Source organism: Pristis pectinata, chromosome 3 (genome assembly GCF_009764475.1).
Source record: "Pristis pectinata isolate sPriPec2 chromosome 3, sPriPec2.1.pri, whole genome shotgun sequence".
Classification (NCBI taxonomy): Eukaryota; Metazoa; Chordata; class Chondrichthyes; order Rhinopristiformes; family Pristidae; genus Pristis; species Pristis pectinata.
The window spans coordinates 84733735-84761220 of record NC_067407.1 but is presented as its reverse complement, the minus strand read 5'-3'; the positions used below and the strand labels follow the sequence as shown (position 1 = coordinate 84761220).

General features: G+C 39.7%; 1 protein-coding gene across 4 annotated transcripts in view; it reads left to right on the top strand.

The window, feature by feature from the left end:
* Positions 1-27486, top strand: part of gpcpd1 (glycerophosphocholine phosphodiesterase 1) — a 51998-nt gene that overhangs the window by 306 nt on the left and 24206 nt on the right. Inside the window, exons 1-10 of one of the 4 annotated variants that reach the window (XM_052011745.1) lie at positions 2241-2471; positions 3886-3956; positions 5933-6044; positions 6709-6799; positions 10079-10169; positions 11169-11253; positions 13475-13550; positions 18719-18760; positions 21539-21662; positions 25834-26071. In XM_052011745.1, coding sequence (XP_051867705.1) covers positions 6751-6799; positions 10079-10169; positions 11169-11253; positions 13475-13550; positions 18719-18760; positions 21539-21662; positions 25834-26071 — 705 coding nt within the window. In that variant the 5' untranslated portion in view covers positions 2241-2471; positions 3886-3956; positions 5933-6044; positions 6709-6750. Of the gene's footprint in view, positions 1-2240; positions 2472-3885; positions 3957-5932; positions 6045-6708; positions 6800-10078; positions 10170-11168; positions 11254-13474; positions 13551-18718; positions 18761-21538; positions 21663-25833; positions 26072-27486 lie in introns of those variants that run through there. The other 3 variants (XM_052011747.1, XM_052011743.1, XM_052011744.1) reach the window with 3 other exon arrangements.

The following is a 27486-nucleotide window of genomic DNA, read 5'->3' as shown; positions in this document are numbered from 1 at the left end:
CAGCCTTTCTCTAACCACCCCCCCCCCCCCCATCTAACCGCCACTCCACCCCTACCAACCCACACCGTCCCGGCTCACCCCCGCCCGCCCCAGGTTCCTCATCGCCTTTTTCCTCCTCCGCACCACCCCTCATCTCTCTTCTCCCCTCCCCCCCCCCCCCCGCTCGAATCGGCACTGTCCCAGCTTCTGCTTCCCCCCCCCCCCCCCCAAAAAAGGCACCGTCCCGGTTTCTCCTCCTCCCCCCCACCCCCCTCCTTCGTCCCCCCAACCCCCTCCTTCGTCCCCCCAACCGGCACCGTCCCGGCTTCTCCCTCATCTTTCTCTCCCCCTCCTCCTCGAATCAGCCCCGTCCCGGTTTCTCCTTCCCCTTCCCCCCCCCCCCCAAACCGGTACCGTTGCGGCTTCTCCTTCCCCTTCTCTCCCCCCTCCCCCAAACCGGCACCGTCCCGACTTCTCCCCTCCCCCCCCCCCCAACCGGCACCGTCCGGGCTTCTCTTTCCCTCTTCCTCCTCCTCCCCCATCCGGGCTTCTCTTTCCCCCCTTTTTTCTCTCCCCCTTCTGCCCACCCGGCACCGTCCGGGCTTCTCTCTCCCCCTTCTGCCCACCCGGCACCGTCCGGGCTTCTCTCTCCCCCTTCTCCCCACCCGGCACCGTCCGGGCTTCTCTCTCCCCCTCCCCCCCCCCCCAAACCGGTACCGTTCTGGCTTCTCCTTCCCCTTCTCTCCCCCCTCCCCCAAACCGGCACCGTCTGGGCTTCTCCCTCATCTTTCTCTCCCCTCCTCCTCGAATCAGCCCCGTCCCGGTTTCTCCTTCCCCTTCCCTCCCCCCCAAACCGGTACCGTTCTGGCTTCTCCTTCCCCTTCTCTCCCCCCTCCCCCAAACCGGCACCGTCCCGACTTCTCCCCCTCCCCCTCTCCCCCCTCCCCCAAACCGGCACCGTCCGGGCTTCTCTTTCCCCCCCTTCTTTCTTCCCCCCACCCTTCACCGTCCGGGCTTCTCTCTCTCTCTCCCCCCCCCCCCCCCCCCCCACCCGGCACCGTCCGGGCTTCTCTCTCCTCCTCCTTCCCCCCCCCCCCCCCCCGGCACCGTCCGGGCTTCTCTCGTCCTCCTCCTTCCCCCCCCCCCCGGCACCGTCCGGGCTCCTCCTCCTCTTCCCCCCCCCCCCCCCCGGCACCGTCCGGGCTCCTCCTCCTCTTTCCCCCCCCCCCCCCCCCGGCACCGTCCGGGCTCCTCCTCCTCTTCCCCCCCCCCCCCCGGCACCGTCCGGGCTCCTCCTCCTCTTCCCCCCCCCCCCGGCACCGTCCGGGCTCCTCCTCCTCTTCCCCCCCCCCCCCCGGCACCGTCCGGGCTCCTCCTCCTCTTTCCCCCCCCCCCCGGCACCGTCCGGGCTCCTCCTCCTCTTTCCCCCCCCCCCGGCACCGTCCGGGCTCCTCCTCTTTCCCCCCCCCCGGCACCGTCCGGGCTCCTCCTCTTCCCCCCCCCCCCGGCACCGTCCGGGCTCCTCCTCTTCCCCCCCCCCCCCGGCACCGTCCGGGCTCCTCCTCTTCCCCCCCCCCCCCGGCACACGTCCGGGCTCCTCCTCTTCCCCCCCCCCCCCGGCACCGTCCGGGCTCCTCCTCTTCCCCCCCCCCCCCCCCCGGCACCGTCCGGGCTCCTCCTCTTCCCCCCCCCCCCCGGCACCGTCCGGGCTCCTCCTCTTCCCCCCCCCCCCCCCCGGCACCGTCCGGGCTCCTCCTCTTCCCCCCCCCCGGCACCGTCCGGGCTCCTCCTCTTCCCCCCCCCCCCCCGGCACCGTCCGGGCTCCTCCTCTTCCCCCCCCCCCCGGCACCGTCCGGGCTCCTCCTCTCCTCTCTTCCCCCTTCCCCCCCCCGGCACCGTCCGGGCTCCTCCTCCCCTTTCCCCCCCCCCCCCCGGCACCGTCCGGGCTCCTCCTCCCCCTTCCCCCCCCCCCCCCCCGGCACCGTCCGGGCTCCTCCTCCCCCTTCCCCCCCCCACCCAAGCACCGTCCCTGCTCCTCCTCTCTCCTCTCCCCACCCCCACCCCCCAGCACTGTCCGGGCTTCTCCTTTTCCCCCAATCCCTACCCAAGCGGCACCGTCCCAGCTTCTGTTCCTCTTCCCACTCCCCCCCCCCCCCAACCATTACCGTTCCGGCTTCTCTCCACCTTTTTCCGTGCCTTCCCCCGGCCAACCGGCACCGCCCGTCTCCCCCCTCTTCCCACCCCACCTCAAATAAAAACAAGTAACATACAACACCGTCCTAGCCTTTGTTCTCTCTCCAGCCTCTTCCCTCTCTCTTCGCCGCACCCCCCCTCCCCCGCCAAAACAAACCCGGTTGGTGACTTAGTATGCAGCTAAAAGAAAATTACTGCCGGTTGCCACGTTGCACCCACGCTTCGAGGTTTTAGAGAAGCGCATCCCCCCGCATTCAACGTGTTGGATTTTTAAAGTAGTTTGGAAATGAGTTGTGTAGGTAGGAAATTTTCCGTGTGGAATATCAGGGGAGAGCTCTGCTGTGGTTTGAGCGCGGGACGAGAAGTTTTTAAGTGAAAAGCAGGGTGGGTGATTTTGATTGGAACAAGTTGGGTGGGTGTTGGATCAGCTGATTAGTGTGGGATCGGAAATGGGCAGTACATTTTGTAATTTGCAATGTCGAGCTTTTAGGGGCAGTAGGCAGATATTTACCAACAGTCAAGTTTAAACATTTGTATAATTATAATTAGTAATTGAAGAGTAAGTCATTGTCCTGTGAAGTATGATCAAAATATTCTGTATACTAAGCATGGAAACAATCGATTTATAATTTCATCAAGAATTAAAGAAATTGGAATTCAAAATGTCTTTTCACATTTTTAAGGATATCTTGAAAGATCTGGTAACATTGCCTTTTCCATTTAACATCCTTTTGGCATGGTCAACCACAATTCTTCAACATCTCTTGTCAAGTGCAGTGGGGATATCCTTGCATTATTCCAGTCTTACCCAATTCAGTTATAGACAGAACACAGCCAACCCTAATTTCTCTCACCCAAAACTTTTGGATTCCCTCACTCAAGATTCTACCCCCATCACCCACCATTTTACTGAGCTTTTGAATGTATTCTAATGGTGCTACAACATCTCTCAACGTTTCAACTGTCTCTACGTTGAACAACACTCAACCTCTAAGCCACAATTTTCTTCAGCTAAATAGTGTTATTACAGTACTCTTGAGGCTGAGCTAAATTTACTAGCTGTATTACATACATGTGCTCCTGAATCAGTCTTCCCAATGTTGAAATCATTCTGTTATTTTTCACTTTCAGATTTGACTGTTCCAGGGTTTAACTGGCCAGTACTCCAATAACATATGCCAATATTATTGATTGCATTCCACACCCAGTCTTGCATAATCCCAAATATCTTAATCTCATTGTGCTTCAGTCTGGCTGGTTAGGGTGAGAAAAATGTGCTGTTTGCCTTTTTCACTCTGGTACCCTATGGAGAATGAGATGTACTGGATCCCTAATGACCATGCGTTGCTGGACAAACGCTGACTAAATTATATAAGCAGTTGTCAACTTGATGATTGCAGGTGCCGTTTGACAGCTGCTGACTGTAAAATCTGGACCAATCTGTCCTTGGATATTTTCAACTAGGGATAACAACAAAAGAAAGTACTGATAGGAATCAACTTCCATTTTTACAAACAATTAACTGCTGTGCATATTGTTCTTTGTAAATTGTTATGAACTTTGGGTTGTATTCTAATCTTTTTCTCTCTGAGTGAACTGGCATTATTGAGTCATGTACGGTCAAGATTTAGTAGAGTTTAATGCTGCTAGCTTTAAATGTGTTAAAAGTAAAGTTTAAGTTTAAAAAATAAGTTTTCTTTTGTATATGAGCAGGCCTGAAGATTTAAATACTATCAGTGGTGACAGCAAACCAGCATGACACAGTGGAAATCCAATTTAATGCAGTACGTATACAGTACATTTGTAAAATATGTTTTGTTTTCACAAGATGCATAGAGGCTGGTGTTTCAGCCAGATCACATGCATTTATGCCATTACTAGAATTCCTCACCTCAGTGTATTTTAAATGCCTATTCGTGATAGTTGCATTTTAATTATTTGATATAGATCATTGAAGTATCCAAAGGCACAAGGCACCCTAAGACTGTGGCAGTGACTTGATGTTGAATTCCATGCATTGGTCAAAGCCGTGTGGGGTTTGCTTTACAAACATATTTAATATCTGAAGTTCTAAATGCCTCAAAATAATCTGGGGAATAGGTGTATAAATAGTGCGTAAGAGTTAACAATTAAATGTCTAATTTCCATTCAACATTACTATTCATTGGGAAATTAATTAAAAGAGGAAGAATTTCCCTTTGGATTATCATGTAAATTTATACAACTGGGGTACAAAGTTTTTGACTCTATTCACTTAGAAAATGGAATTGATGTAGTGAGATTTCATCCATTGCATTTTCAATGTGTGTTTCAGTTAATCTGTTTAAAGCCATGCAAGATTAACACTGACATTTGATGTATATTAATCCATTCATTTAGATTTATTGTGCATTTTAAGGATTGCTAATAAATGTTTACATAAAGTTTGGGCTTGTAATTTACTATGTCCATGGTTATGTCCATGTCCATAGTTAGAGAAAGATTGTGCGTAATGAAGTTCCCCAGGGATAATACTGGGGCCAATGGTTTTCTTATAATTTGAATTTGGATGGGCAGGACACGGTTTTCCAGATTTGCAGAAGACAAAATGTGGAGGCATTGTAAACTGAAGAGAACAGTAGACTATCAAGGAGATATCAACAAGTTGATAGGCAGCAGATGAAATTTTAATGCTGAGGTGTGAAGTGTTGTATCTTGATCAGGAGAAGATGCAATTATAAACCAGAGTGGAGAATTCCTTAAAGGCATGCAAGAACAGAGGAATCTGTGGTTAAGTGCTTGGTTCATTAGTGACAGGATAGATTGAGATAGTGGTTAGAAAAGTATCCTAGACTTATAAGTAGTTACTTGGAGTGTAAGGAAGTCATAAAACACAAAATTAGAGTATTAAGCACAAATCTGGGGCACCACACTTTGGAAAAGGCACTGAAAAGATTTACTAAAATCTTTTCAGGCTGAGCAGCTTTAGTAATGTGGCTAGACTGAAGAGGCTAGAGTTATTTTCCCTTGTTACAGAGGACATTACAAAGAGATTTGATAGATATTTAAAATCATATACCAATAAGACAAAGTTGATGCCGAAACTGTTCCCAGAAGAAAGCTGGGATGGAGAAACAACTTGCAGGGCTGTGGGGAGATGGTAGGTGAGTAGGACTAGTTGGATTGCTCTTGCAGAGAACTATTACAAACTCAATGGGCCATATTGCCTTCTACGCTGTAACCTTTCTGTGATTATGCATTTGTGATTGTGCATTTTTGATTTTCTAATCTAAGGTAATGTTTGATTGGCTACTTGCACCTGCCTGGCTAAAGTAATAATGGTTAACTTGGTTTCAGTGTTTGATAGTAATTAATAATATTTTGACTTTGTATCATTCTGATAAAATGCACACAGTTTAAGTAACTTTTCTGCTTTTGATAGCAGCTTAAATACATCAGTATTTGTAGTTTACTCTCAAAGCAACGTTAATGTTTGGGTGAAAACAAGTAGTAATTAAATTGAAATGCAGGATTGCAATATATAAACAAGATGTCCCACCTGAAATTTAATTAAATTTCTACAGATATAGTTATCTTGTGTGTACCTGTTAACAGTAAACTGACAAGTCGTAAACTTTATGAAATGTCTTGCAGTGGCACAGAATATAAGAAAGGCAGAAATAGCATCACCACTTAGTTTACGCTATCCAAATAATTTAAAACTTATATATTTGCCAACCTGTTTTGGCAATGGTATTACAATACATTGTCTTTTGTACAGGTGGTGGTATTTAACAGAATTTTGACTCGTAATTTCAGACAGACTGTGGTTACGTGGCAGTTTTGAAGTTTTATTTTCTCAGCTGTAGTAAGCAAAAAGCTTGGATCATTGTGTAAGTATCTGAAAAGGTTTGAGCCATGACTTTGGGTTTAAGAAATGCATTTTTTTTAAGAGGGAATTGTTGCAGTAGAGCTTATGGAGATTTCATTTAGCACACTTAGCAGGGACTAAAATCATCATTTAATAAAATATTCTTTAAAAATTGGAGCTTTTCCAAGAACTTTCGTTGATTTAGTAAAATTGGCTATTAGCTGCTGTACAAATAATCTGGAGTTGCTTTCTGCACAGTATAGTCTTTCTAAACTTGCTTTCAAGATGGTAGGAGAATATAGCTTGCTTTCAAGATGGTAGGAGAATTAATTACATTGCTTGACCATGGGCCAATGGCTCAGATGGTTTTGATGAACTATTCTTGAACCTAGCTTTACTGCTTAATGCTATTTGATGTTTGAAGGTGACTCTAATTGAGTAGGGGAATCTTGGCAGCTTCCGCAGCAATGCAGCTGAGATTGAAGCCAAGAACTGATGGGTTGAATTCAACCCTAGTCTCCCGATTGAACAGTGATGGGGAAAGGAATGTTGATGCATTGAGCATCTTAGAACCTAATTAGTAATTAGATTTTATCTTTTGTATATGCCACTTAAGACACTTGTCCCTGGCAACAATTCATTTAACATGTATATAAAATAACAATTCTTTTAATTTTTTTTAACAGTAGGTAACATCAGCAATTGATAGTGCCTCAGCGTCAACAAGGATGGTCACTTCAAGGGTTACTTTCAAAATAAAGGGAATTACATATCCAGGTAATCTACGGAGAATTGAAAGATGAATGGTAGAAGTGAAAATCCATGTCACTAATTAAGTTACAAATGAGAATACAGGATTTCGCACAAGGGATTAAAATGCTATATTCAGGAATTTTTCACAGTAGTAAAGTTACACATTTGATCTGGTCTGTCACTTTGCATCTTTTTGACCAGTTTTTTCTTGGATTAACAACTGATTTTTTTCTAGTGGACAGATAGATGATATTAGATTATCACTGTGCTTGGTTATGATGAGATTTGGGTAATTAAATTTACCTGTTTTACTGTTCAATACTTCTATGGTTGATTTGCTAAAATATTTCTCTCCACCTAGGTGTATGGTTTAAATAAATAGCCTTTTATATTTGGAAAATATCTTGAATTGTGTTGTAAGCAAGCATGTTTGACTGAAGGTAATTGGATAGTCAGTCAAATCAATGCATTGGTTATAATAGACTAGAATCACTATAGCTCATCTAGAGTCAATAATTTTGGTAGTCTTAAAACAGTATTTGTCATTTGGCTATTGTTGTGCTCGTGTGTATGATTTATGAAGCTTTGCTGTCAATGGCTTAAGAGTTTTTGTTTTAAAGACTACTTGGGCAAGGGTGCCAATCATTTAAAAAAAAATTCCTAATTGACAGTGTTTCAGTCTTAAGTTACCTGGAGTGTCTTTAATTGTTTCCTTTGTCAAATACTTCTATGGCTAGTACTTTGGCCTGTTATGAAAGTGGCTTCAGACTCCATGGATGACATAGAATTTTTGTTCAGGCAGCAAGAATGGTGAACAATACAAGAGCACTACTGTATATGCTGGAAATCTGAAATTAAAACAATGTTGAAAATAGGTAGTTTCTATGGAGAAAGAAACAAGATTAACATTTCAGCTCAGAAATGAAAAGCCAAGAGATCACAAGAAATGGTCATTTTCCAATTGAAAGCTTTTCATCAGATTGGAGAAAATAAGATGTTGTAATTTTCAAGCAAGTATTTTGAGATGGAAAGGCAGATTGGAGATGGGAATGAAAATGGGAGAATGCAATGAAGTCCTTGATGGAAGTGTAGGGAATTTAGCTGTAAAATTTATGGGCTAGTAATAGATATTGATTAACAGCATGTAAAAATTGAGATGGGGAAGGTGAGAGCAAGTTAGAAATTGGAGCAAAGCTGATGAAATTTTTCAGTTCAACATGAGAGATGAATGTGTGTTGATAGTCATTAATGAGCATGAGAGGAATCCTGAGCAGGATCAGTCGAGTTTATTGTCATATGCACAGTACACATATGCACAGGTGCAATGAAAAACCTAGTTGCAGCAGCATCACGGGCACATAACGTTAAATAAGCAGCTTTCACAAGAAAAACCTAAATTAAACATAAATTATACACAATTTATTCAAGAAAGAGCACAACTAGAACAAAAAAGTGCATTTTAGTGCAAAGTGATCAAAGTGGTCATAGTGTTGTTAAACTGTAGTGACTAGAGTTTTTTCTGGTTGGTTCAAGAATCGAATGGTGAAGGGAACTAGCTGTTCTTGAACCTGGTGGTGCGGAACTTCAAGCTTCTGTACCTCCTGCCTGATGGTAGCTGTGAGAAGATGACTTGGCCTAGATAGTGTGGATCATTGATGGATCTTGCCGCCTTGAGGCAGCACCTCCTGTAGATACTACTGATGGTGGGCAGGGATGTGATTGTGATGTATTGGGCAGAGTCCACTACTCTCTGCAGCTTAAGTTCCTGTGCATTCAAATTGCCATTACCAAACTATGATGCAACCAGTCAGGATACTCTCAACAGTACATCTGTTATAGTGTTTGGTGACAAGCTGAACCTCCTAAGAAAGTAAAGATGCTGGCACACTGGGCCCAGGACAGGTCATTTGATGTGTTGACACCCAGGAATTTAAAGCTGCTGACTCTCCACTGCCAATCCCCCAATGTAGACTGGCACATATTCGCCTTCCTTCCCCTTCCTGAAGTCAACAGTCAACTCTTTAGTTTTGCTGACGTTGAGCGAGGTTGTTCTTGCAGCACCACTCAACCAGGTGTCCTATCTCGCTCTAGTAAGCTGACTCATTGTCACGTGGGATTCATCCAACAATGCTTGACATGTGCCACTGAAAAGCTGACTTTGCTAGGAACCATTTGAACTCCTTGGGTAAAACCCTTTTATTTGGAAGGATCAATGGATAAGTAGAGTGCGAGGTTATGATGGAAAGTTGTGATGATAGGTGACCAAACCTTTATTTGGCAAAATCAAAGGGGTCTAGCATGTGTTGATTAGGAGGGTTGTGCAGCAAAGCTACTGTTCATCTGAGAAGCTTGATTTCAAGTACCATGAGCATGATCTTTTGAAAAGTATCACTTTTGTACATCACTGATTCAGATTACAGGTTTGTTTAGGTTTGCATCTTTTTGTTTATACTAATTTAAGAGTCAAGTGTAAATTCATTAACAGAGACACAAGAGATTTTCAGATGCTGGAATCTGGAGCAACACGCATAAAATGCTGGAGGAACTCGGCAGGTCAGGCAGCATGTATGGAGGCAAATAGTTGACATTTTGGGTCGCGTCTCTTCATCGGGACACGAAACATTGACTGTTTATTTACCTCCATAGATGCTGCCTGATCTGAGTTCCTCCAGCATTTTGTGTGTTGATATAAATACATTAAATTGTTTAAAATAATGCAAGTCCATTCCTGATATTTTACAGAATGCTATTCTACCTTTATCCACTATGGGAAGGATTGTGGATGCTTTGGAGAGGATGCAGAAAAGGTTCACCAGGATGTTTCCTGGATTGGAGTGTGTCAGCTAGAAGGAAAGGTTTAACAAACTAGATTTGTTTTCTCTGGAGCGTCAAAGGATGAGGGGTGACGTAATAGAAGTAGATAAAATTGAGTTAGATTGGCAGTGTGGTAGGCGCAGACTTGGGCTGAAGGGCCTGTTCCCATACTGTACTGTTCTATGTTTTGGCTATACAGGACTTTAAGTGCACAACTTTACAGAGAAGTGAAAAGGGGTTTAATTTTTACATGACATTCTCTGCAACTGCTTATATTTTTGGATTACGTGTGCTTTTAATGTGGAGAGGTTGACTTAGCCAAAGGTACTATAAGCCAATTAAACGTAATTAAAATAGTTATTCAAGTAATCAATATTTTAGCCCAATAATCTGAATTCTTGGGCAAAATGTGAAATTTTATAATTTTTGGTCTGGTCATATTTCATGTGCATGCCTTTTCCTCAAAGTTAATTTTTTTTGGTATTATAGGTGAAGTGTTTGCAGTATGTGGGAATTCAACTGCACTTGGCAGTTGGTCTTTTCAGAAAGCTGTGTTTCTTGAACCCAATGCAAATGATAAGTAAGTACAACTATGTTTTTGGATAAAATGTTCAGATTTAGATAAGGCCATTCAGTTTCCTGTTAGTTCTAATTCATTAAAATGTTTTATTTCTTTTCTATATACCTTCTCTTATTTTTGACCTTCTTTCTGAACAACATCAATGGCTGCCTGTCAGTTGCAGAGTTAAACTCCTTTCTTAATCAGGCTGCTGAGGTGGAGCTTCTTGATGACCAAAAGAGAATATTTCTAAATAAGGTGTGGCTAATGCACTTCACTGACTAATACATTTGGATATTGGGGAGGAAGAGGATGAATCCTGTTCAACGAAGTCTTCAAATTGCCTTCCTGTATGAAATGTCTGCAACCAATATTAAGCCATTGTTTGATTTTTGCTAGATGTTTTCTTATTCCTATTATTGATATTTTGTTTTTTTTTTTGCTTGGCTCTTGTACTTTGCGTTTGACTTTGGGAGTATATTGGTGTGGAGCCTGCTCTTGATTATTGATAGTGAATTTTTTTCATGGCTCATCTCTCCCAAGTGACTGAACACATTTTTATAATTTCATCACAATTTTCTCTCTTACCTACCAGCCCCTCACCCTCCCCTACTGTTCATTCTGACAGTCAAATTTTGGTTTAATTTCCAGCTGTTTTTTTAAATGTTTTGAAGAGGAAGGAACTGCAAGGAGGAGAATTTCCTCCGGATATTTGTGTTTTTAAATATCTATTTTTAGGTGTAGTTTTTGATTTGCTGAGACTGCCTCATATCCTTGTATTTGAAATCAAAGTTCAAAATGAAACTTCTTCTTTCAATCCCATTTTTCCCTGTCAACAATCTTCAATGCAATTGCAGTTTTCCTTCTGGTCTAAAATGGCAGCCAACTATTCATGCATTTTGTTGTTGTTGAGGCTAACCATTTGATTTGTGAGAACCTCGGTGCTATTTTTAAACAAAAATTTATTATAGTATAATGCTTTTCTCCTTTTTTTTCCCCCCACCCCCCAATCCTTGCCAGCATTACATGGACTGCAACAGTTGATCTTCCAAGAGCCACTCTTTTCCAATATCGCTATTTCAAATGTTATGCCATTGAACCCAAGGTAAAACTCATTTTCTAGGCAATCCAAATTGAAATGTAATTTTTAATTTTGTTTTGAGAGTTCTGCTATAGTATGTTTAATTATTTAGCCTCTTTATTGCATAAGCAGTTACGGTGACTGGCTTAAATCACATCTGAATTTTGCTCTCCCTCCATACTGCTGTAAGAATAGCATGAGGCTTTCTACAGCTGAATGACACATTGACATTTTCTGTCCTGGAATAAGCATAATTTTTCAGGGGAAAAGGAGAGAACGTGGGACAGTTTTTTTAAAAAAAAATCTGGATTTTTTTTTAACCTAAACTCATCCCACTAAAAGTTCTGGTATTCTTAACCTACCCATTGATACAGTTAGTGCTTGTTGTTTGTAACTTTGATTATATCTTGGTGCTTTTGTGTAAACCTTGTGTCAGGGAATCATTTAATGGTTGAGGTAGCATAGTGTACGATTCTACTATTTTCTTCTTCCACTTTGGCAATTCCACTCTGTGCTGTCACAGATTTTCCATGGCAAATGTATACTCTTGACCAGTGTTCCTTCTCAACCCTTTGCATTGGGGTTTTGAATAGAAGTTTATAACTGAATCATTTTAGCAGCTGTGAATAATCTGTAGCATCATCCTACTCGTCCTTCTCTGTTTGCAGTAGATTGGCTATTTTACATACTGCTTACCATTTGAATCTATTTTGATGATAAAATTGTTGCAATTTTTGTTTGTTTCTGTTCACTTATAAAACGAGCAGTTTTGGGAAATAGAGGTGACCTAAACTTTGTTTTGTTAATTGGCTTGCATAATTCACTGTATATTGACAACAAACGACTGTGATAACCAAAATATAAAAATTAACAAAAATGGATTGAAGTGAAAGAAATTTAAGCTGGTTATCAGTGTTGCCACTAGGACTTCTATAAAGCATAACTGTGGCAACATAGAGTTTTTCTGTCACTTGAAGGGTTGTGTCCTTCTAAACCTGGGTTCTAGCTGGAAAGTATGTTGAGGAATGCAAAGTTAAAGCGCTGGCGATTACATGTTTCTTGCTGCTGAAAATGTTGGAATCAAGTTAAGTTCAATGAAAGGTGTTCAGGCTATTGTTGTAAAGAGAATTTTTCAATGGCCTTGTATGGAGTCAGCCTAATCGGTTTCATAATTCACACAAGTTTTGATTAAAATCTGTGATAGACCAACATTCAATGGAATGTTCAAGTTTATTTAATTTTGTCTTTACATTTTTTTTGCTCTCCAGGTGAGTGATATACTAATATCATTTTTGCCAGTGCCTAGCATTAGCATTGGGTACTCCCAGGATCAATGCAGTGGAATTGCCTTTGGTGCACTGCTCCTTCTTGTCCAATAATGCGTTTTTGTATCTTAATTCTTGCCGAGTATGTTGCAAGTGAGTGCAGAAGTGGGGATTGTTTACTGTGGGCCATTGCACCCCAGAAAATGTCTCAAGACTGCTTGACTTTTTTCAATATAGCTTCTTATAATTGGCAGAGAGAAGGGATGGGTCTTGTAAGTCTGTTTCAAATGATGTCCTGAAAGTGAAAGGACAGTTTTTTAATTCATTTACGCCCTAGTCCCTTTTATATGTAGTTTGAAGACCACTGCACACTTTATGGTCTTGGGTTTTTTTTTTCAGCAATCCTTTTTGTATTTCTTCAATATTTTGATATTTTAGTTGAAGAAATGTCTCGCTCTCCAAATTACAATAACTAACAGCTGCATTTTGTACTCTTCATTGCACATGCATGATTTAAAAAATCTAATCCATCAATAGCTGTGCAAAGCAACTCTAAAGATGCTGGCCTGTTCTTATGCATCCACCAGTGCTGCTGATCATTCAGCCAGCCAGATGGAGGCTTATGATAATAACCTGGCAAAAACATTGTCAACATTTCTCCCCTCTGGAGAACTAATGGGACCTGTAGCAGAAATGTTAAGATTGAAAGTCTGGAATAACTAATTCAGATCTGCATCTGTTAATTTTCTAATAGCTTATACTACAGTCAATCCAGTTTTTATATTGGTTTCTAACCTCAGTATTTATTGACTTGGGCAATCTTTGTCATCATTGCATGAATAGTGCAGAATGAAAACAATGTAAATATTCTACCAGAAGTAGTTTTAAAAACTTGTATCTCTTGACCTCCAAACTTGCATTTTCTTCTGGTCCTTTTGTATTATTATAAAGGGCTTTAATCTTTTTATCACTTGACTCAGAACCCTGCTGATCTTCGGCAAGTGCTAGTCAACAAGTGGGAGACTCATCCTCATCCACGATCATTTAATCCGTCGGGTATGTCACTACAGTGTATTGAGTTTCTGTTATTTGCCAGATTGGCAATAGCAGGGGTACTTGTGATAAATTAAACATTGGACAATTGTAATTTACTTTTCAAATTTAAAGAAGTATATTTTTAATGCAAGTCTTTCATCCCATATTTTAAATACTGTGCAAGTGTATCTGTCATGTTGAACAGAATATGTGATCCACAACACTTCAAAACAGTCATTCTATCCTGCCACCAACCCTCCTACCCCTTTACCTATCAAACCTATGTTTTCATGCTCCTGTGTGGTTCCCCTTGCAATCCACATCCAGGACAATCTGAGTTTATGTTGCAAACAATGTAATCTCTTGCAGTAAGAGACAAATTTGTTTTGTGGCAAAAGCTGCTTTGTTGATTCTGCATTATGTGCTATAATTAGAGTATGAAATGAGTTTCTTGTGAAAGAACCCATTATACTGATCCTAATATTATGATTTCAACACCCCACCAACTTCCTGCTACTTAGTTTTCTTTGCATTGTTCTTACCACCATTCTTGATAGTGCAGTTGAACTGCAACCTTCTCAAGATGTCTGCTATCAATCTGCCTGCTTTGATATAAGTTAACTCTTTCATGACAGTTAATCACTACTTTTTGTTTTAACTTTATTATTTTTCTTCTTATCCACTCACCATCAACTTTCTCAAAGAAAACTTTTCAAATTCTGTTTGGTGCTATTCTTTAATTAGTTGATTTGTCATCTGGAACTGGCCAAGTGAGAAATTGGAGGTACAACGCTGCTGCTTACTGCATTGAAGCATTTAAAAAGCTGTGTCAAGGTACCACTCTGTAGTATTGGATTGAATTGATCTGACAATACATTCCAGTTTGGTGCTTTTGGAATGTCAAGACAGAAGATCTAACTAAGCATTGGCAAGAAAATACCTTTTTCCATACAAAGTGCACATATTACACAGCAATTTCTGCTTCTAAACAATGTGCTATAGTTTTGACTTGAGTTAAAGGATTTTTTTTTCTTTAGTTTTAAATCGGTGGTGCTAGATTTCGGTGTCTTGGATTAAGTACGACACTGGCATTTGCACTGATCTTTTATTTGTGACAATTGTATTTGGCATTAATAATTCCACTTTTGCCAGTTGCCCACTTTGTACTTTTATTTTGGCAAGTGTCACCTTTTGCCCCTTGATTTTAATTTTTCTTGAATTGTTAACTAAGTTATTTCCCTAGTCTCCCAAACCCCATTTCACTTTGATTTTTTTTTCAAAAATTGGAGCAGCATTCTGATTTCCATCATATTAATTTTGTACTCGAGATATTCTGCTTCTCCCTCTTGATCCCCTATGATGTGCACTGTGATTAGAAGAGCCAAAATGTAGTCTCTTCCTTCCTTCCCTTCCTGCCTCCCTCCCCCTGCACCTCTGAATCCAGCTGGATGACCTTGTAGGAAGCACCTGATCTTCCCACAACTGAGTGAATGGAATCATTAAGATAAGATTTCTTTATTAGTCACACGTACATCGAAACACACAGTGAAATGCATCTTTTGTGTAGAGCGTTCTGGGAGTAGCCTGCAAGTGTCGCCACGCTTCCAGCGCCAACATAGCATGCCCACAACTTCCTAACCCGTACGTCATTGGAATGTGGGAGGAAACCGGAGCTCCCGGAGGAAACCCACACAGTCACGGGGAGAACGTACAAACACCTTACAGACAGTGGCCGGAATTGAACCTCAATTGCTGGCACTGTAATAGTATTACACTGACTGCTATACTACCGTGCAGAAGTTAACAAATGCATGACCTTGGATGGCATTCCACAAAACAGCGCATTGCTGATTCAATGTGCCATTTTGCCCTTAATTTGTAATTAAGTTTTTATTAAGGTTTGGATTTTTAAATACAGACAAAGGAAGCAATTAAGAGCTATAAGGTTGAGAAGAATTAAATTGCATGTCACAGGTGAGTACAATATTTAGTAGGATGTATAATCCCAAAGTGGACCATCTGTACAGAGAACACAGCATCAGATGATGAAGAAAAGATTTGATGAAGACCTATGTTGAAATGCTGCACAGTTCCCCTAAGGTGTTGCTGTTGTTCAGACAATACCATCTCTGGGTGCTTCATGAAATTGGTTGCTTTTGTTCCCTTTTTCTTGATTTCCTTAATTGCTTTAATGAAGGTAACTATCTTTGAGCCTTGTCAGAGACCACTCGATTTGTGGGTCCAGCTGACTGCATTTAATGTATGAAGTCAGCTTCCTTCTGGTATGTATCCACAATAAAATGTTAAAAACTTCCTTTTGGCTTTATAGCAAAGGCACAAACAGATAATCAGAGATTAGGAAACCTCAACATGCAATCAGAATTAGGATCTTTTGAGCTTCGTCACAAAAAATAATACCTCCTATACAAAGAAGTTAAGTGTTAACAGCTCTATGCCTCTACATCCCAAGTACTATTCTTCTGGATATGTTTACAGCAGCAGGTCATGGACGAGAACTGGTGCTCAAGTGGCTCAGCACTTGCCTGTTCATTAAAATTTGCAACTCAAGTGACAGTGTTCCATAAACATGCTATTGTCATTGCTGTAAAACTTTCAAAGATGAGATTTCTTCCGCTCAAATACCAGCTTTCCCCTTGTTGTGACAGTCATAAGTGTAGAATTCCAGATTTCTGGTGCTAATGAAGAAACAGAATTGAGCACCATCCTTTTCGTTCTGCTTCTGCTAATTGCTTGATTTCAACTAGATCCCAGTTATAAGGTGAGCCAGGGACCATTATGTCCAATAGAGAATTCAAAGTCGTAGATCTTTTTTGAAAAGATGCCAAAGTTTTTTTATTAAATAAGTGTTTGAGGATATAGTAAATACCATGTTTTGCACGAACCATGAAGACAGTTAATGTAATTGAATATCGCTTCTTGTACATAACCTGCTGCTGTAGAACCATTATCCAGAAGAATAGTACTTGGGATGTAGAGGCATAGAGCTGTTAACACTTGACTTCTTTGTGTAGGAGGTATTAATTTTTGTGATGAAGCTCAAAAGATCCCAATTCTGATTGCACGTTGAGGTTTCCTAATCCCTGATTATCTGTTTGTGCCTTTGCTATAAAGCCATAAGGAAGTTTTTGCATATTATTGTGGATACACGATGAGAACACTGAAGGTCTTGAATCCAGGTCCTTGCTATCCCAAAACGTGAAAGAGACACACATTTTGGCAAATATAAAGTATCAACTTTTACCTTCCTTTCTAGGATAAGGCCAGTACTGGGCTATCATGTTCCATCATACATTAACAGTCCAGAACAGACAAGTAGATTAACTGGTTCATATGAAGCATCCTTGATCTGAAACCTCAACCTCAACTCTGTTTTTCTCCCCACTGATGTTGCTTGAGTTGCTGAGGGTTTCTAGCATTTTCCATTTTATTTTGGGTGTGTTTTCTTTTCCCTCCAAGTATGTGTTCTGTACTGCATGATCCTCTTCCTAGGTATTTTCATTGAGCCTCATCAGCATACCTTTCCATTCCTTTCTCCCTCTTGGATTTTACCTAGCTTGCCTTGATAACTATTTTTGCTGCACGCTTCAGCTACTTTCTGTAGTAGCAAGTTCTGTGCTTAAACCATTCTCTGAAATTATTGCTGCTTCATGCAATATCGTTTGGTATAATTATAAATGAAACTTTGCTCCTTACCATGTGGTGTGCCAGGAAATTGAAACATAAGCTGCCTATGGTTGAGTTGGTTTAAAGTATGCTCGATCATCTTAATGATACAGTTTGAGTTTCTTATAGACTTCATCTGTTGTATCTCAAAAATATTGCCACTTCGTGTAAACCTGACTTCTAGCACCAGGTGCATTGCCTTGTAGGTACAGCTCATGAAGTAGTTATGATTTGCCATTGGTGTAGCACTTGTTGGCTCAATGTCCTATTCAAACATTTACATGTTTAAGTAACTACCTTATCTAAATAACCTAAATACTCAGTAAAGGTCAGCTAGCCCTAGTCTGGAACTCTGTATCAATCCTTGCCGTTTAACAGTGAATAATCTAAGAGTTGCAATTTGTGTTGCACCTGTTGGCCATCTTAACCAGTTTTAATAAGGATTTGTATAGATATCACAAACTATGAGCAGGAGAATATTTTTGTAAGGAAGTGCATTTTATGCACCTAAATGCATTCTTTCCAAATGAATAGCAAATGCTTACATCCTGACGAGTATTCATCAATTTTGTAAAGAGATTGCACATTACAGGGAAGTTTACGAGTAAGCCAATAGAGTGAGATTACTGTGCAGGTAACCTGCCTCTGGGCTGAAATGGCTGGGAATGACTTACATTCTAGGTCCAGGATCAGTACTGAGTTCTTAAAACAATCAACCTTTCTATATGGGCGTTTGAAATTTTCTTGTGGAACACATTGAAGTAATTGCGCAACTAAGCAGAAAGTTTGTTCAGTGGTTTGACTGGTAGCTACTGACTTCCTGGTTACAGTAATGCAGAGTCCCTTTCATTTATAACAGCTCAGAATTTTATAAATGGATGATGGGGGGTATTGGCTGATATGTATGTTAATTCATGTGCCCCAACAAGGTGAGATTTGTCCACTTTTTTAACTGGTCGAATAAATTCTGCTTCATGCTGTTAAACTTCTCCCATTGTAGTGAAGATAATTTCATAGCAATAGAGCTGGTCTGATCTCGGTGCATTGTGTGTGCACTTGTTTGTCCTAGATTTCTATTATACTGTTGGAACTTGTGTTTCACGTTATTGTTAGTTGCTACATTGCTCTTCAATCCTTGCCTTTCAAACATCACTAATTGATGCTGAAGTCATTGTCCCTATCTTTCTTCCTGGCTCTGGGTATTGAAGCGACTAAAAATGCTTGCTTTTCAAGTCTTACAATTTTTTTTGCGTTTTCAAGACCTGGATGTGACCTTCAGTGCTCAGTATGCTATCCGGGAAAGGTATTTGAATAACTTTTTATTTCTTTTTGATGATAAATATATTGTTAAAATACTTCAGTATTATGGATTATAAAACATCAAGTATATCCTGTGCTGGAGAACAAAGTTTAAATTAATTCCGAGCTCAGTATTACAGTGAGGAATGCAAAATTGTTCAGTTTTCAAACAATTATTGACTTCTCCCAATACTTCCTTTTTCTAGAAGTGGAGTGCATTTTGGATGATGGATACTTTGGGATCCACAGTAAGTAAAAGTATTCAGTGTTTTTAACATGAGTTTAAAAAGTCACAAATACAGGAGTTTCTGTGGATATGATTGCCCTTAGGTTGGTTTTAACATGGAATACTATTGCTCTTGGATGGGCATGAAGTACTTGCACACTTCTAATCCTACCATCTGTTGGCATAATGTCTGTGCAGTCAGTAAGCAGGACAATGGATAGTGAGAGTCTCTTCAGGAAGTCAGACTAAAGAATCCTCACTAAGACATGGTAGTAAAAAAAAGCCAAGAGGCATAAAGCGAAATCTAATATTACATTTAATATTTGAACTGTATCTAATTAGAACATTTGAAAATATGGAAAATTAAGGAGAGGGGAGAAAAGAAATGTCGATAGATTATTTTAAGCATCGAAGATTTTGAAGTATTGTGAATTTTTTTTGCCAGGTCAGAATGTTTAGATTATTATCCAGTTTTCAAAGTTTCATTTACTCCTTACTGTATTTGCCCTTATTGCTTTCCCACCTATTCTTAGTATGGAATGAATTAATAAACATAGCAAGTTTGCACTGTTGTCAGCTTCTGGATTTCCACATATAACTGCATATATTAAGGCACCAGAAGTTGTTGTCAGATTTATTTTTAACTAGGTGGTGCTTTGGGTCATTCTGCATGCTGTACAAACTGCAAATTTAACAGTAAGATCTTCCAAGCCTCAGGCTTGGATCAGAAGCATCCAGTGATTACTGACTGAATTTTTGTATTTTAACTGTTTATTATATACACTGGATGTAATATCAATAGAAGTTGGATAAAGTTTATAGTGTTGTCAGAATCATCTCTTATCTAAAGAATTGCTATAGTCACTAGTGAATCCAATTCTTTTCTCTGAATACGTATGTATAAGGCATGGAAGCGACTCACAGAAAACCTGGTGCACATGTTTATAACGCAGCCCTGATTGAGATTATCTGTAGTCTATAAAGAATTAGTTAGAATTTAGTCTCCTTTTCATCTGTTTGACTTAGCCATATCTGAGTAACTTCTGCAGTTCTGGTTTCATTTTCTTGAGTAAATTTGTTCTGATTCAAGTTAAATAATGTTGCAGTTTAAAAACTAAAATCTTGTATGGTTGATCAGTACCTGGGGTTTGTTTTGAGGTTTGTTTCGAATGTGTTAATAGATTTTTCATTGATAATGTTGTGCATAGTCGCTTTCCATTGTGTAGTTAAATAACTCTGAAATCAGTTAAGGTTAGATCAAGGAATATAGGTTTACAACTTTCTGACCTGCTTAGGTACTTTGACATGTCACTCAGTGCACTTCTGTACCTTGCATTGTGGAATTTGTTTTAGTTGCCCTCGGCATAGACAGGATGAAGAATCCTTCCATGTAAAAAGATATTTTGGTTCAAACACTTCCCTCAATGAAAGAGACCACTTTTAAGCTGTATTTTTATTTGGTAAAGGTACAGTATAGTTATAGAATATGTCCAAATATAATTTTAACAAATGTCTCAGGAGAGAAATGTTACAAAATTTGCCACATTGATCCTTTTAATAGTTTTCCTCTGACATCTAATAAATTATCTTGGTTGTTCTTTTTGTTTAAAAAAAACATCTAGTTTGCTTAGCAGTCTTTGACACACATACTAAATATGCATTTCATTCTCTATTACCTGACCCCATTGGTATTGAAAACGTATTCTTTGACACCCACCCACCCATTTCCCTCCACTACCTCCTCCCACTTCCCAAGTGTTGGGTGTTTCTCCTCCTATTGTAGGCCACGTTGATCCATATATTTCTAAGTTTATTTCTTCCCAAACTTAAGTTTAAATGCTTAACACATCCAAGTAATAGCTCCCTCACTGTCGTAGGCCAATATGGATAATGTTGGTTGTTAATCATATCCTGTAGAGTGACCATTTTTTTGTCATCACCCCTCTTCACTAAACCTACTCTTAATCCCTGTTGTTGTACACCATCTTTAAGAAAGTTGATGACAGCTAGGGTGAGGTAAGAGAACTGCATCTTCTTATTGGCAACCTGTGTTTCTAGAACTTGAGAAAGGAAATACTTAACCATAATTGGCCCTTAGCCCTGCTCCCTTTTAAGTTTCACTCCCTCGAGCTAATGCCACCCCATGTACCAAATATTCCTTCCATCTCGTTGGTAGCTCTTGGGAGCAGAAAGAAAAGCATAACCAATTTGGAAGACATAAAAATTGTTAAAAAGACAAAAAAAAATCCTTACTTGTAATGGTTGATCAGTCGAGTTCGAGAAGCAGAAAGGATGGCAGAGTGTATTGTCAATGGGTTTAATGTGCTACTTTAAAAAACAAATTTTTGCTGACTGCCTCATTTATTAGCAACTGGTTTCTTATTTCTAAATTCTTTACAATGCTATATGATTGGATAGTGTGCATGAATTAATCTTTTGCCTCGAGTTGGTAATAAATCTAATCCACTTTGGACTAAACCCTTTTGCGACGCAAGCTCATTTTGTTTGATTCCTTTGACGTTTGTTTTCTTTCCATTTCACTAGCCACCTCTTGAATGCTAAATTTAGTGCACAATCCCCCACACAGTGTTGATGTTTATGAAATATTCAATTGGTGTCATGTGCCATATGTTAATTACATGCCTCAACCAGAATATAACGTTAACTAAAATCTGACAAGCATGGATAGTCTGAAGTGTGGCTGATTTTGCAGTGTTACAATTTTTTTTAATGTTTGAGAATGATTTAATTGTGTCTTTTTTTTAAAAAGACACAAACTGAGTGACTTGATTTATTTCAGATGGTATTGAAAAATTGGATTCTGGGTGGTTAACATGTCAAAGTGAAATTCGCTTGAGGTTGCACTATTCTGAAAAACCTCCAGTTTCTATATCCAAGAAGAAGTTCAAGAAATCAAGATTTAGGTAAACCATTTTTTTTTGTTGTCAATGTTGAAATTTTTAAATAAGACTGTAAAGGATGTTAAACCTGCACTTGCGAAAACAGTTGGTAACAGTTGCATGTTATGCAGTTAAGATCGCTATAAATTGGTTTATTATTGTCACATGTACTGAGTTACAGTGAAAAAACTTGTCTTGCATATTGTTTATAGAGATCAATTCATTACAACAGTGCATTAAGGTAGTACAAGGTAAAACAATAACAGAATGAAGAATAAAGTTCAGTGCAGGTAGACAATAAGGTGGAAGGTCATAACGAGGTAGATTGTGAGGTCAAGAGTCTATCTTAATGTACTAGGGAACAGTTCAATAGTCTTATAACAGCAGGATAGAAGTTATCCTTGAGACTGGTGGTACATGCTTTCTAGTTTTTGTATCCCCTGCCTAATCGGAGGGGGGAGAAGAGAGAATGTGCAGGGTCTTTGATTGTGCTGGCTGCTTTATCGAGGCAGCGAGAAGTATAGACAAAGTCCATGGAGGGGAGGATGGTTTCTGTGATGTGCAGAGCTGTGTCCACAACTCTCTACAGTTTCTTCTGGTCACGAGCAGAGCAGATGCCATACCAAGCCGTGATGTATCCAGATAGGATACTCTCTGTGGTGCATTGGAAAAAAATTGGGGAGGGTCAAAGGGGACATGCCAAATTTCTTTAGCCTCCTGAGGAAGTAGAGGCATTGGTGAGCATTCCTGGCATATCATCAATGTGATTGGACCAGGATAGGCTATTGGTGATGTTCACTCTCGACCTCAGCACCACTGATGTAAACAGGAGCATGTGCACTGCCACCCCTCCCTTCTTGAAGTCATTGACCAGCTCTTTACCAAATGATATTAATGTTCCATTGATCGAACCCAAATTTAAAAGAATATAGTTAGACTGCCTGACTCCACATTGGAATTGGATCAGTCCATATGCATTTACAGAAACTGGTGAGTTCTGTGCCAATATTTTAACATCATCACCTGAAAAGTGTTCACAAGACGATAGTAAAATAGAAAATACTTAAAAGGAAGGTCTTCCCATAATGTCTTTTGCCTTTCTAACCTTCTACAAACTATCTGGAGAGCAGCAAAGACACGGTGTAATGTCAACATTCACATTTTCATCAAATTTTGTCTTCTGATCCCACAAACTTAATTTTCAGGGGGACTCTTGACATTGTTATAGTTTTATTTCCTCATGTCGGTTGTTATTATCAAAGACAAACTATTTCTGTATTGGTGGTTATCCAATTAACTATTTCAGAGTTGCAGTCTGTTATTTTCAAAGACAGCAAATGGTATGTTATTTTGTGTGTAGTTGTCTGAGGGAAGAATGTGGCTGCAGTTGGAGGTTCTAGTATTGTGTTTTGGAAGTTTTAATACTAAACTGATCCACTGCTATAGGAAGACAGTGAACTACAAAGTAACTTGATACATTCCTTGAGATTTCACATTGACTGCCAAGATCATCAAAGTTTGCATCGAAAATGGGCTTCAATCACAATGTTCTAACTCCAAGTTGGAAATGCTACCAACTTGCATAACATGAAAAATTCAGCCTGACAACTGAGCTTAATTATGTTTTTTACCTTTATCAAAATTAATATCTTTAATAATTTTAAAAATAACTTCAATATGGAGAAGCCATATAATTAGAAAATCATTGAAATCCAAATTACTAGAGTGACATTGTGCATAGAGTCACAGAATGGTTATAGCACAGAAGGTGGCCATTCAGCCCTTCTATAAAATTAAACATAATTTGCCTTTAACAAATCTATGCTGGATTGCCTTACTAGATTCATTTTCTTTCGGGTAACTATTAATCCTGTCCCATCTCAATGTTTTAAAGCTTGAGACTTAACTGACTGGCCTGTAGTTGCTTGGCTTCTTTGTTGCTTTTTTTTTGAACATGGTAGTTGTATTTGCTCCTATACAATTCTCTTGCAACCCTGTTAAAAGTTATATCAGAAGCAACATAAGTGCTAGTTTTCATTTGAAAGTGGATGTTTAAGCTTTAGAAGGGGTTTTCATTGGTTGACATGAGATCCATTTAATGCATTTTCATCTTGAATCAACAACCACTTGGATAATGGCAGAACAAACAAATCACAATATAGTTTGCCTGCTCAGCCATAAGTAAAACTCATTGAAGTGTTAACCATTTATAATAGATGAAAATTGGAGTACCAATCAGTTTGACATACCTGATTGAGGAAAAAAGTTATGTCTTTCGTCTGTGATTATTGGAAAATGGGTAGTGTCAACAGAATTTGGATGAAATTCTGATGTGAATTTGATACCTTGTGACCAAGCTGAAATGGAATTCTAAGTTTTCAGCTTGTTTCATAAAGTATTATACTGTATATGGATTAGATTACAGATGTCAACCTGTTGAAGATTATGGGGCTAATGGGAATGGTATAACCTACAGTCAAAACAAAAATCTGAATTCTTCTATGGAGAAGGCTTTAGTGATGGAGCGATAAGTCTCTGGAACACTTCATAGGATGGTACCTGAAGATGATGATGAAACAATTTGAATCTCTTTTTTAAAAAAAACAATGCTATGAAAATATCTTGATGCAGTAAGAGTAATTTGGCACTTGATATGTACATATAGCATGCTTGGGTTGAGTTAGTGACTTGAGGCTTTGGTTTCCAAACCTTTCAATTATTGAACTTCCTTCGTATCATTGAGATTTAATTTATGAAGATTAGATCCTGTGTTGTATTTTTTTTACTAATCAATAAAAATAGTAAGTTATGTGACTATCAAGCTAGCAATTAACTGCTGGGGTGCATTTTAAGCTGCTTGTTCCTGTTAGTGAACGTTGTTGGACATGAAAGCAAATTTGTGTTCATTAAATGGAAAAATACTATATTTGGAAGATTGTTTAAAAATTACTTTCTACTATACCAACTTTTTGAGGGGGGCACGGTGGGGGGAACATCTCAAAGCACACAGTTGAAGTACTTGGGATAAAAATAGCAGAAGGAATAGTATTGTAAAGCTCCAACAATCTGGCATACTTGGGACTTTGGTACTGAACTAGTAGACTTTCTAGACTATTGAATGTTATTCCTATTAGTACCCCAACACACTTTTAATTCCCTCTTTTAGATCTTGCAGTCTTATAAACTTTCTAATGAATCTGATGAAGGGAGCATGGGAAACAGGGTTGTGGTCAGTTTAAAGAGAACACAGGAACTAGGGTTCCAGTGAGTTGATTGGGTGCACAGCAGACATCACCTGGTGAGCTAGTTGCTGTACTAATGGGATTTCAGACAAATTGCAAGATAACGAAATGTGTTAATTGATTTTAGTTTTTGGGAATTGCAGGAAGTTCATGCTCCACCACTGGAATCCATGCATTATATAATTGGGAAGTTATCCACAAAGATTGCTGACAAGTTCAGAAAGAGAAAAATGTTGAATAACGGCACTTACATGGAGAAGTGCTACAAAATCTGGCCAGTGCATAGAATTGATATCTGCCCTGCCCTACCCTATTTTGAGGTTGCAGAACTAGTGTAAAGGGAGCTGATCAATAGGCACCAAGAATGTGTCCTGTAACTGTCACATTTTATCCTGCATTCTGTTGTTTTCCCATGTACTACCTCAATGCACTGATGTGATGAAGTGATCTGTATGGATGGCATGCAAAACATAGTTTTTCCACTGTACCTTGGTACATATGACAATAATAAACAAACTTACTAATTTACCAAAACTACTTCCGAGTGGAAATATGTTCCAAAACTTGATTTTCTTTCTCGCCAGTGATTGTCCAGCATTGTACAAGAGTTAATGTTATACAACTGAATTATTCCCAAAACATTATTTTTAATGAAGTTTTTTTATTTGGATTCTTCCCCAAACACATTTTGTGTAAATGAGTAAACCTGATAAGGACCCATTTTGAAGTTGTGTAGAAAAAGTAATGATTTCTCAAGTTTTTAAGTGTTAACAATTACTTAAATTGCCTGGTTGATAGAATAACTTTGGACACTGGTACATGAAGGTTGATTTTAAAAAGTGAATCCTTTAGTTAAATAGTCAAGCGCAAGAGTAGTTTCCTCAATGAAATGAATGTTGAGTGAAGACTCATAACCTTTTTAAAACTTAACATTGCCTATTTTGTACTTTAAGGGTAAAGTTGACATTGGAGGGATTTGAAGAAGAGGATGAAGATGATGACAAACTGGTGACTCCCTTGGCTGAGAAAATTGCACCTACTTTAGAAATCGCCTTAATCAGTAACAATGAATACAAGTCACGTCACTCACAGCCAGAATGTGGATATGCTTTGGAAACTGGCCAGTGGACAGAATATAGCATTCAAACTATGGAGCCAGATAACTTGGAGCTGATTTTTGACTTCTTTGAGGTATGAAAATATTTTTTTCTTCTAGTCTTAAATATAATTTATAAACTTCTAATTATTGGCTTGATTTACAGTGTTTGGGGTAGAAGCGAAGGTTTCATTATGAAATCTCTAATTTGGAATATTTATTACATATTTTATGAGGAAAGTCTCTCATAAGCTATTTAATGGACAGAATTTGTACACTGACCAATGTTTTCTCGTCTTCTGCCCCACTACTGAAACACCCTAACAGGCTAAGCCTTGACTCTTTATTGATTTTGTTGTAAGTAAGAATATTTATTGGGTCATTGTATCTAATACAGCTTGATTGTTTGCTAGTTAAAGTATTTATATCCTTTTGCTGCCTGGAGAAGTTTTCTTCCGGTTGTTTGATGCAAATTTTTAATGTCCAGTTGTAATTCAGTCTGAAGAAAAAGCATTTATTACTGCCATTTTTGAATCAGAGCTTCATTTGTAGCTGTAAACAATGCACTAAGTGTTAAATTCTGAAGATAAAATAGGAGTGACTGCCCTTTAACATCAAAGCTATATTTGATGAATTGTGGCATTAAAGACCCTTGGGGGGGAAGCTGTCAACAATGATTGAAATCCGTGCAAGAGAAGATGGTTGTGATTGGTCATTCATCCTAGCCCCACTATCAGCCTGACATTGGCAGTATCGGGTTGATGACTTTCAAGTTCTCTGATAATGCCTCCCTCTTCCCCTCTTTTCCACAGCCCCCCCCCCCACCAAAATCAAAAGGTGGGGGTGTTTATTGCTGATACACAGAATTAAACGAGCCATTCTGATATGTCATAGATTCATACAGCGTGGAAACAGGCCATTTGACCCATCACTTCCACGCCAACCAGTGAGCACTGATCCAGCAGGGGTATTGGAAAGGTGTCCAGCAAAAAGAAGACTGGTATAACAGAATCTGGACATAGGTGCAGTGAGATTTAAGAAATTGAATTAGAGCAATTTTGGGGCAAGAGATTAAAATAATTTCGGAGGAAATGGACACCAAATTAATGAGGAATGAAATGAAGCACCATGAAGTGAAGTCGCAGGGAGAACATGCAGACACTACCAGCTTGATCCTAAATGGAGATGAGTAGTAGCAGAATAGTGGGCATGTGGTGGGTGGGGGTTGATGGCATATCAGAGAGACAATAGGTTGTAAGGGAATGGGATTACTGAAAACCAGCATAGAGTCAATGGACAAATGACCTCTCCCATGTTTTTTTATGTTGGAGTTCAATGGAGACTAAATTAAAATCTGGAGACCTTCCTGGAATAGGACTTACTTCAATGAAGCGTTCTAAAATAGTGTAGGATATGGATTTGTGAAATCGGGTGCTTTATGGTTAACTGAAGGATCTGTTATCTAAATATATGAGAGAAGGAATCTAATTTATCTGCTGCTGCCTGAATG